This window comes from Mirounga leonina, unplaced genomic scaffold (genome assembly GCF_011800145.1).
Source record: "Mirounga leonina isolate KUSES-001 unplaced genomic scaffold, KU_Mleo_1.0 Mir_154, whole genome shotgun sequence".
NCBI classification, from domain to species: domain Eukaryota; kingdom Metazoa; phylum Chordata; class Mammalia; order Carnivora; family Phocidae; genus Mirounga; species Mirounga leonina.
The window spans coordinates 54,039,415-54,051,482 of NW_023270389.1; the positions used below are offsets into that span (position 1 = coordinate 54,039,415).

Below are 12,068 nucleotides of genomic sequence, written 5' to 3' on the forward strand. Positions count from 1 at the left end.
ATTGTCCTGCCTACACCTCCCGTCAACAGAAAAGCTTTTATAGCTAATGTTTATCAAGTCTTTCCAAAGCTGTGTTTATGGAAACAAAACTCAAAGTCTTTTCTGTGTTTGATCAGTTCATTTGCTCTTCATTTCAATGACATGATTAAAATAAGAAATACAACTGGCTAAATAGGCTTGAGGACAAGGACAACACAATAGGCTCTTGGGAAAAAGATAGCTTTCCTGGTGGGAACAGAAGCACATGGGCAATCTCAAGGGAAGCTTTTGGCTGGAAACATCTATGTGCTGAGGGTGGTGACCATGTGGTTAACAGAGAAGGCAGCATCAGCTAATTCAGCATCACTTCCAAGGTGGCCAATGAGGAGAACTTTAACTATACAGGTGGAAAGAGTGACCGCACACTGAGGTACAGGCAAGGACAAATAGGAATGTGAAGTATTATCAATGGGCTTCAAGTTTTCAAATGGAGAGCTGGTGTAGAGATTGCGGTTTTTTTCTTCTCCACGTGCATCCTCTTCCCTTTCCTCAGTCCCTTAACTCTTATGGCTTTTCTCATTTGGGAGGGAAGAAACTAGGACATTAAGGAATAAGGTAGAAGAATAATAAGAGGTCTAGAGAAAATGTCTGAAGCTCCAGGGCCACTTCTGGGCCCCAAGCTATTCCCCCCTTATCTCCTTTTCTTTTAGCATTGGCATCTAGGGATTTAGCTGGCTCTCCTCTTTCACTACTTAGCATCTTTCTTCATCTGAATTTTTCTGCCAGCTAACTGGAAACCAAATTCATATTCATCTACATTATCTGTCTCTCTTCCCACTGGTTCTTCAGGGAGGTTACTCATAGTAACCATATAGAAAGGGAAGGGTAACAAAACCTACAAAACCAGAACAATCTATACTTTCAAGAAATAAGTACCAGTGTTGAATGCCATGGGGTTAGGCCTGCCCTACCCTAAACATCATCACTAACTCCCTTCTTACAGTTTCTAACACAGGGTATCCCTTTCATGCCCCCATAGAATGGATGGAATCCAGCACAATTCCTCTATGTTCCTCAGTGAGGAGTCCCCCACAGGGGAAATCTCTCTCCCACTACTCTACATCATAGATTCAACAAATACCACAAAGTAGAGAGTACTGGGTGCTACTAAAATGGCCATTTATAGACTAGCAACCAGTTCCTGAGCACTTGCTATGGTTAATCAATGTGTTAAGTGCCCCATGGGTTTGAGGCATCATCATGCTTAATTCTCACGGAGGTAGTATTGTTATTATTATCATCTTCTTTTCACAGAGAAATTTAAAAGACTATAAGGGATTAAGTATGATACTCAAGGTCACACAGAAAGTAAGTAGCAGAGCCAGGATTTGAATCTAGGTAACTGGACCTCAGAGCCTGGGGTCTTTATTACTACACTAACTGCTGCTTCCCAAAATGGGACCACATTTGAACCTGGGTTCAAATGGAACTCATTTAAAATTTAGAGTAATTTTTGTTACTGATATACACAATGTCAATGATTCCCTCCCCCTGACAATTATCCCCATCCATACACCATAAGAAAAATTAGTTGAGGGCATTCACCTAATTGTTCTAAAGTGATATTTACCTGCTTAAGACAATAAGGAAAAAAACAGCTGATTAAAATATACTCTTTCTGGTTTAAGCAACCCTATTTGGCACTGAGTGATAGAAGACAATATCCCTGCCCATCTACCACGAAAGCAACTCCCACTCAATACTTTTCACAATCCTTCCCCTGGGGCAAACATACTACCTTTTACAACAAAGTGAGGGGTCAGGGAAAGAGAGGCATGTGGCAGGGTAGGAAAGATGGGTAAACCAAAAAGTTAATTGTTGGAAAGTTAAATAATTCAAACTTACTTTTTTGGTACACTTCTTGACAGTGTTGATTAATTCTTGTATGACCAGATCTACACTCTTCAAGGAAGGTCCTTTCAGCTTTACTATTTGCTTTTTGACTATCGCTTCAAATGCCATGTCTGGAGTAAACAACCCTGTCCTGAATATAAGAAAGAAAGCAGGACATAAGATTTTTTTTAATTAAGTATTATCCAATACTTTTTTGAAAAAGGTTTTAATTGACATGCCACCTAAAGCAAGCATGTAATACCCAAGTTTAAAAGTTACATAGTGACTTATTCTATCAACAGTATCATTTTTTATTACAAATGTACAAATTATGATATCTTCACTACTACTATTTCATAATGAATTTCATTCTATAGATGATTAGCATTACCTAAAAACAGTTCCCAAAATGTTTTCATGGACTGGAATAATATGACCTGTAACTAATGTTTAACTGTAATTCATCTTATCTCACGTCACAGCAGTAAACAGCAATGCTACAATAAAAATGATGTCCTAAATTTCCATTTCTCTGTCTAAAGTATTCAGTGGTTCCCAGGTGCTAGAGGAAAAGGAAGGTCCTGGGGTGCTAGAGGAAAAGGAAGACAAGTAAGTGGGACTAGCCTGGGACCCAGGATGCCTAAATTGTGAGTTTACAAAAATAACAAATGATAACCAAAATAGCAGGTATCTTTTCACTTGGCTAGAATTAATTCAAATTGGTGTCATAACAATGCTTTTCTCATGCTGGGCAGGAGCTCAGGAAAGCAGGTGTGTGTGTGTGTGTGTATCTCTGTGTGTGTGTGTCTGTGTGTGTTTATGTGATAAAAAGTGAAAAAATGATTACATCTAAATAAAAGGCCAGTGGAAAAAAGCTACCATAAGAGGGACCATGAACCCCAAGTATCATCACACCCAAAGCCCTGCAGGTGCCAGATGCTGGTGTTTCACCCTCCCCATCCCCAGGCCCTTCTCCCTCCCTCTTCTCACTTCTCCTTCTTTGATTAACTTCTCCACCCAATTCTGCGGTGCTTCTCTTGGGAAATTTCTTCCACAGTTCCCTTACAGCAGCTTTATTCTGGTCCCTTCTAATCATTTACTTTAGCACCCTATGCCCACCTCTCTTTCTAACTGTAGTGATCATACTATATTATAACTTGAAGTTTCTCCACATTGGATGCAGAATAAAATCCACACTATTTGGTCTAACATTAAAAATTTCCCTGCCTGACCCTAATCTTCTGTTCCAGTTATTTGCCTCCTCCCTTTCATGCACCCTGTGTTTCAGCCAAACCCAACCATTGGCCTTTCCACAAACACACTCATACTAACGTTTTCTGTCTTTGCCTCTGTCCATGAGGTTCACTTTGCCCTCCCCACACTTTCAGCCTGTCCAAGTCCCACCTGCGCTTCAAAGCCCAGATCAAAAGCAACCACTTCCTCCAGCTTGCCTTCTCCAGTCCTGCCCCTGACAAGGTCTTCCTTCTCTGAACCCCAACATCCTATTTTGCATTGCAGTGGTCTCAGCATGCATAGTCCCACTACTACCCTGGTAGAAAGGTCATGACTGCATTTATCTTTGTTTGCCCCACAAGGACTGTCTTCCTCCCTTGCTCCTCATTGCCACACAGTGCCTGCCAAACAAAGAAGGACCATTAGGTCTGCAGTGGACAAAGACGGCTTCTATTATTCAAATATCTAACAATCAATTGGAAACAAAACTTTTCATATTAAGTGTATTTAAGAGCCTAATAATGCCATGAGTATGTCTTATTCTCAGGACACTGTGCCCTTCTTGTCATCTTACAGGCAAATTAATTCCAGAATAATAAATAACAACCAATCTCTTCTTTTGGTATGCAAGTAAATCAGAAATCTTCAAACTGAATTAGTGAGCTCTTGCAGTTGCATTCGGCAAAAATGTATCTGATAAGAAGTTTTAAAAGCCAAGTAAAAATACTGTATTTTACTTTTACAGTAAAGTAAGTACATATAAAAATACTTTATGACCCAAAAAATGTGATTTGGTTTCACTGCACTTATCAGATTGACATGGTTGAATACTAGTCCCACCCAGCTCAAGAGCAAGACACAGTTTCTATACCAAATGTATCCTAGATTTGAGGGCAACAGAATAGAATTAATAAGGAACTTAGAAATCCTACTGACAGAGAAAAATACTGGATTTGGTTATAGAATGTTTCCTCCCTTTTACTTTGTGAATGCATATTTACCTATCGTGTTTGCAACTTGCAGAGCAGATTGTCTGAATGTTAAAATGATAGCGAATTCAAATGTCCTAACTCCTTTCACATATACATTCACTGTCAAGCTTTGCCCTCTCAGGCTCTGCTCCCAAAAGAGTCTCATCTTGACCTGTGGCAGAAGCTGAGACACAGTGACCAATAGACAGGGGACACCACCTCCTTTATATGAGATCATCTATGAAGTACACAACCTAAGTTCAATACCTTAAATTCAGGAAATTTAATATATGCTCCATTAAATTCTGTACATAAACTCAAGAAACGTGTGTTTTAAATTCATTTTTTCTTTTTTTTTAATTCATTTTTTTCTTATCATAGTGCTTTAAAGAAAGTAAATTAAAATAATCCCATTTTATACAAGGGAAAATTCCACACAAACTTCCATACAAGGGACAAGCTCCCCTCAAAGCCTCATGTCCCACTGCTCTCCTGTCCAGTCAAAATGTGTGACTCCCCGCTCCATGAATCCCTGCTGCACTTCACCACCCCTATGCCTTTGCTCACACTACTCTTTCCACTTTAAGCCCTTTCTCTTATCTTCTTGCCTCAATAATTCCCAGCCTCTCATGTTTCACGCACACACACACACACACACACGCACGTGTAAACACACAGCACACCATTGCCTGTTGAAATCATTCTTGTTCTCTATACAGGCAAGGTTCAACTCAAGAGTCATGACCTTCATTAATCTCTCCCAATCTTCCCCCAAAACTGAGGCCGAAATTTATCTGTCCTGTCTCTGTGTAAGTAATGATTCCTTATGAGCATGTCAGGCCTCTGTCCCTAAAATGCAAGGCTCTGGAGAACAAGGTCTTACTCACTGGCAAATCCCTAATTGTGCAGAGCACAGTGCTGTGAGTGCAGAAAGTGTTTCTGCTTTTTTTAATTGAAAAGTCTTTTCTTTAAAATGAACTATTGGGACTTCATCAAGATAAAAAGCTTTTGCACAGTAAAAGAAACAGTCAACAAAACCAAAAGACAACCGACAGAATGGGAGAAGATATCTGCAAATGACATATCAGATAAAGGGCTAGTATCCAAAATCTATAAAGAACTTATCAAACTCAACACCCAAAGAACAAAGAATCCAATCAAGAAATGGGCAGAAGACATGAACAGACATTTTTCCAAAGCAGACATCCAAATGGCCAACTGACACATGAAAAAGTGCTCAACATCGCTCAGCATCAGGGAAATCCAAATCAAAACTTCAATGAGATACCACCTCACACCAGTCAGAATGGCTAAAATTAACAAGTCAGGAAAGGACTTGACTTGTTGGCGGGGATGCGGAGAAAGGGGAACCCTCCTACACTGTTGGTGGGAATGCAAGCTGCTGCAACCACTCTGGAAAACAGTATGGAGGTTCCTCAAAAAGTTGAAAATAGAGCTACCATACGATCCAGCAATTGCACTACTGGGTATTTACCCAAAGATACAAAAGTAGGGATCCGAAGGGGTACGTGCACCCCAACGTTTATAGCAGCAATGTCCACAATAGCCAAACTGTGGAAAGAGCCAAGATGTCCATCGACAGATGAATGGATAAAGAAGATGTGGTATATATATATACAATGGAATATTATGCAGCCATCAAAAGGAATGAGACCTTGCCATTTGCAACGACGTGGATGGAACTGGAGGGTGTTATGCTGAGTGAAATAAGTCAATCAGAGAAACACATGTATCATATGACCTCACTGATATGAGGAATTCTTAATCTCAGGAAACAAACTGAGGATTGCTGGAGTGGTGGGGGATGGGAGGCATGGGGTGGCTGGGTGATAGACATTGGGGAGGGTATGTGCTATGGTGAGCGCTGCGAATTGTGCAAGACTGTTGAATCTCAGATCTGTATCTCTGAAACAAATAATGTAATATATGTTAAGAAAAAAAAGAAGAAGAAGAAGATAGCAGGAGGGGAAGAATGAAGGGGGAAATCGGAGCGGGAGACGAACCATGAGAGACGATGGACTCTGAAAAACAAACTGAGGGTTCTAGAGGGGAGAGGGTGGGAGGATGGGTTAGCCTGGTGATGGGTATTAAAGAGGGCACGTTCTGCATGGAGCACTGGGTGTTATATGCAAACAGTGAATCATGGAACACTACATCAAAAACTAATGATGTAATGTATGGTGATTAACATAACAATAAAAAATTTTTTTAAAAAGTCTTTTCTTTTGTGAGTGTGACAATACAGGAAATTACCATTAAACTCAAGTGAGAGTCTCCTATTTCTTACTCTCACCTCTGTATTCTATTCTGCTACAATGATGAAAAGTCTACTTCACTAGCCATTTATAAACATTAATTTTCTTTTAGTAGCTTGAACTGAGACAAGGAAAATGTGAATCACTTGCCTGATACCATGTATGTTTTTGATTGCATAGCTTATTTCTCTTCGCAATTCCTTTTCATTGAACTCCATCTGCAGATGCAAAATGACCCACAGTTATGACACTTAATTCCTCTGAATAATAATATTGTTGAATATTAAAAAATGAGAAGAACTTGACTTCGTTAGTAATAAATGGATACTCATGTCTTTCCTAACTTAAACCCAGATGGTCAAAACATCTGCTTATATAAAGTTCAAGGCAACATAGAACCTTGGGGATTTCTGGGAGTTTTAGTGTAGTGGATTTTAATTCTATTATAGATAGGAGCGCTATGCATAAAGGATGCCTTCTGGACATAAATCTGGCCATTCATATGAAATATACAATTCTTCATTCTTTTGCTGAATGTAATAAATGTATTCACAGACAAATGCATAAATAAGAGTGTCACCTGACATGCAACAGCAGTCCAGCTGTGCTGAGATTAACAATGGCTGTCTTTTCTCCCTGGCCATTTTAATCACCTGCATTCAAGGCCTCTTTACAAGAGGAAATTAATAATATTTTTTTACCAATCCAATGTAGGATAGATGGCTGCAAAAAAATTTCCCAGAAGTTCTAGGTACTTTAAATTTATTTGGAATTAGGATCAAAGTGTCATGGAGCTTAGACTTAAAAGGGATATCAAGAGCACATTTGGTTCAGCCCCTGACTTCTGAGATTTGGCCTCTCCAGCTTCACTGTCTATCCATTTTCCCCCCTCACACTTTATACCATAGAACAATGAATTGCTTTAGTTTCCTACCCACACCCTGTGGCCCAGAGCTCAGCCTTTACTGTTCCTCCTTCTCTATCTGGAACAACCCCAGCCCCTAACCCCCTCCTGCTTGACTAGCTGCTCATCCTTCCAAACTCAGCTCAGAAGCCAGGCTCCCTCAAGGACTCAGTCTGGGATTTGGGTCTGTAGGCTGTTTCCATAGCACCCTGTGCTGAAGTTTATCACTTTACTTAGCACATTTTAATGAAACCATCTATTTACCCATTTTCCTCCCACACCAAGACATAAGCACCCTCCTCTGTATGTGAAACAAATATCAGAGTCCCTAATACTACTTAGCCGCCTAATGGGCAAGCCAACCTAAGCAGAGCCAAAATAAAACTCTCTCAGTTCATACCTCTACACAAACTCACCTTTTGCTCAGTTTCCCTCATCTGATGGCCACTAACATTTGCTGTTGTGCAAGCCAAAGCCTTAGGAATCATCTTGAATCTCCTTTCTTGCATCCCCCATATCAACTCAAGCCCTACTGACCCTACCTCCAAAATCACAAATCCATCCACTTTCTCCATCCTCTCTTCTGGGGCATTTTTAATGTGAAGCTAAAGATTAAGGTTCAGGGCTTCTCTCTTACATAAGCACCTTCCAAGACCCTGTGCCTAACTGTGTGTTTATAATTTTGTATTCTTCTTCTTTAAGGCTGCCCACCCCCCAATTGTATAAACTTTAGGCCCCACAGAAAGTGGATTCACTCCTGCTCTGGCCATACTGTTTAACTCACCTTACTTGTCTCCCTGAATCAACTCTTGCCCCTTTAAGATCCAACCCTCTCCCCTTCATCAGCTCTGCACCAGCCTCATCTATTCTTTACCCACTGTACAGACACTTGCTGTAGAGCCTTGTCCTCAGCTGCTTACCTTGAATGACCCTCTTCCCCAAGATCCTTACAGCTGACCTCTTCATGCCATTCTGGTCATGCTTTCAATGTCCCCTACTCAGAAGGACCTTGCCTGAAACATCCCATCAAAAGTGGCTCACTCGGGGCACCTAGGTGGAGCAGTCAGTTAAGCTTCTGACCCTTGGTTTCGGCTCAGGTCATGATCTCAGGGTCCTGGGATCAAGCCCTGCATCAGGCTCTGCACTCAGAAGGGAGTCTGCTTGAGATTCTCTCTCTCCCTCTCCCTCTGCCCCTCCTGCTCATGCTGTCTGTCTGTCTGTCTCTCTCTCTCTCAAATAAATCTTTAAAAAAAAAAGTGGCTCAGTCAACCCCTTTCTCTAACATTATGTTACTTAATAACATTTTATGTTTTCTTACTTTGTCTATTTGTAAAATTCTCTGTCTTTCCCCACCAGACAGTGCCTCTTTCTTGATCACTGGCACCTAGAATTTTGGCACAGAATAGGTGCTCAAGAAATATTTTTAAATTAATTAGACAACAAATAAACTTCATAGGAACTCAGTATTTGTTGAAATAATTTGAAATGTTGTTAGATCCCATTTAATAAATAAGATCAGAACCATCAGTAAGAAAATACTTCTAAATTTCATCACCTGAGTATGAAGATTTTTGTTCAAACATCTATCTCAGTCCTATACCACTCCCATAACATTTTATGAACAGTTATATAGAAAGAACATGGAAATGAAATGAAGTGAAGAAAAAAAATAACATTTGGTACAAACCTTTACTATCTCAAAAGGAAAGCGTTCGTGGAATATACGATTGATTTTAGCCCCTCCTGAGAGCTCCAGGGTATCTACTTGATCCCCTGACCCTTCAATTCTCTTCTCGAAGTCCACAGCAAACTGCTGAACCATCCTATAATTGTGAAAGAGAAGTAAATTCAAGTTATAGTTACAAGGCTTTGCATTTCTCATTTTAATTTACTATGTGAACCCTTAGAATCCTTTTCCTAGTGTTCTTAGTGGCACCTACTGGCAGAATGAACACTGCACTCTATTCAGCACTCAAAAATGTAATTATATCACATACATGTTATTAAGATTTATTTTAGGCAGTTAATTAAAATACATATCATAAATATCTGTGTCATTAGATGCATTCTGTCCATTTAGTTGAAACCATAAAGTGGTATTTAAAAATACTTAAATTAGGAATTAAAGTTAAACAGTAAAACTTTACATAGAAGAGTAAATGCCCCTCGGTTCCTATGACATCACATTCGCCTAGTGTTCTCTAACTGCTCCAGGTGAGTTCCCTCTTACTCTGTGAGCTCCTCTCCTCCCCGCCCCCAGCATCACAGACAATGCAAACTGGTGACCCGCATCCCCCTCTACAACTAGCTCTAGCGTTGTTTTTCAATGATCCCCCACAATTGGATAATAAAATTAAAACTCCTTAACCCATCATGCAAGATTCTCCATGGTCTGGCCCTGGATGCTCCATCTCTCACAACTTGTCCACACACCTTCTAAGCCAACCAGAAAGAAGCTATCCCCAGTTCACTACATGCACCATGCCTCTGCCCCTTGCTTCCTTGCCTGGCTAATTTTTATCTGTCCTTCAAGACTCAGTTCAAGCAACAGTTTTTCCAGGAAACTTTCCACGGTCCTATCTGCCACACTCATTGCTCCTTGTTCCTTCAGCTTATTTTCCTTGTTCCTTCAGCTTATTTTCAGCACAGCATTTAGCAGAGTCCATCACTCTTGTTCACCTGTCAGTCTCTCTCCTAAGGGCAAGGACCACACATTTTATTTATCTCCCACTGCCCAATACATGAAAGGTACTCAATAAATTCAATGAAGGAATGAGTTACCTTAAGGTAGTTGGTAAAAACCAAATAAATATATTACAGGGGGAAAATAACAACCTACTTGCATTTTCTATTGCTAGATGTAGAAACTCTAATTTTGGCATGCTGGTACTACTTTCAAATTCAAAATTCAACAGGAAAAAATTCAAACCATCTAAGATTTGTATCCTTTATTCTCTTTCATCAAAATCGTGGATGAATTAAAACTGCAAATTAGGCCAGAAAATTCAGAACACAATTTGATGTAGCTATGTTTATGCATATGCCCATGTTAATCTAATTTTTAACCCCTGAGAAGGTATATACATGAGAAAACACTGAAACACTGGGAAATTCTAGGAAATTTACCTCCAGCCTACACTCCAGCCCCCAGGCCCACTACAACAAGCTGTAAACAATCTCACACTATTCTCTTGTCCTCCTCATCCATCTGACAAACTCTCCCCATACATCAGGTTCTCATTAAAGTATCTTTTCCTCTGTGAACTCACAACCTTCCTCACCTGTAACTGCTTCCTCATCTGGGCTCCCTTAACAGTTTATACTTACCAGAAACATAGCATTTATCAGATTTTAACACAGTTAGTTGCTTATATGTCTGTTTCCCTTGCTCTTCTGTGGCCTCTTCTTGAGGGCAAAAGTCTTATTCATTGTTGAATCTCCAGTAGATAGCACAGAGCCAGACACCAAGTCGAACACAAAGAGCTAAGAGGAAGGCAAGAAGAGGCGGGCAGAAAGGGGGGAAGAAAGAAAAAAAGAAAGGGAGGGAGGAAGAGAGGAAGGAGCTGATCAGCCCCCTACAAGGGAAGAATCCAGATGTGGAAAATTCTGTAATCTGAATCCAATGGAGTCACAGAAGCAAGCCTAGTATTTGTAAGGAGAGTAGTTTCAGTTGGATGTTAAGATGATGACCTAGGGCCTAAACAGAAATAGCTTTCTTTTCTCTGTAACTCGAAGAGTTTTTATAGGAGCTTAACCAAAGCCGAGAATAAAAAGATAAACTAGGAAAGAGTTGAATCTAAGAAAAAATTCTTTCCTCTGTATGATTCTATATTTTTAAATGAGGAAACGCAAGATGTTACATTAAATTTTTACTTAAATAATTTGAGTATTTAGAAATAGCTCCACAAAGAAAGGAATTTTGTCATGCATTTTGAACACCAAATTAAGGGCACCTTGATTGCAAGGCTGCACAGGAAAGAAAGGGACCATAAGAGGTGGCAAGCATCATCCCTGGAAATGGATTTGGGATGCCCTGGAATATCAGCTGGGCAGAGGGTCTTCTAGTTGAGAGGGACCTGAGGTAAGTTGTAGCACAGGGATAAAAGTGCAGATGAGGCTGGGAGGGGCAAAAAAAATGGAAGAAAGATAAAAGACATAAGAAGCTGGCAATTCTCTAACAATTCTGCTGTCCTACCCAAGACCTCTCAGGGATAAACCTAGTAACCCAAGGATAAGATGGGAAGATCATGGAGGAGTAAAAAGATACTTGGCAGTTTTCACATTTGTGTTTTTAAAGAGCTACATTAAAATCATTACCAAAAAGGGTAAAAAGATACTTAAATGTGGCTTTATTGTCCATACTTTAATTATGAAAGCCTTGGTTCTCATTCCCCTGAAAAATGTACACAGATAAATCCCTGACTGACATAAAAAGATAATAAGTACGAGTGACATCAGTAGAAACAGTTGTACAAGACAGACAACACTTTTGACAGGAGCTTTGTCCACTTCTAAAGACTAAGGGCAAAAACCCTGCTGAGTTATCACTATTGGTTTTACTCATTTACGGAATCCAATTATCAAAGGGCAAGGAAACTGGGCAAGGGGATGGGCAACTGGTTCAATCTACAGTAACAGAATAAGATCAACAATGATTCTTCAAGAACACATAAAGACTCAAGGCTCATTGTATAAAATACACAAAGTCTTGTGCACATTACGTGCTTTTTCTAGAAAATAGCACGCCAAAGAGGCTAAGGCAAAAGCAAACTGAAGAAATGAGTTTCAAATGCTGAACAAGAGAGGGCAAGA

At 39.9% G+C, this 12,068-nt stretch overlaps 1 protein-coding gene across 5 annotated transcripts in view; it reads right to left on the bottom strand.

Annotated features, from left to right (window-relative positions):
* Positions 1–12,068, bottom strand: part of DNM3 (dynamin 3) — a 559,032-nt gene that overhangs the window by 349,266 nt on the left and 197,698 nt on the right. For all 5 annotated transcript variants that reach the window (XM_035010797.1, XM_035010801.1, XM_035010800.1 and 2 more), the window contains exons 8-10: positions 8,944–9,079; positions 6,503–6,570; positions 1,885–2,023 (exon numbers count right to left, since the gene is read on the bottom strand). In XM_035010797.1, coding sequence (XP_034866688.1) covers positions 1,885–2,023; positions 6,503–6,570; positions 8,944–9,079 — 343 coding nt within the window. The remainder of the gene's footprint in view (positions 1–1,884; positions 2,024–6,502; positions 6,571–8,943; positions 9,080–12,068) is intronic.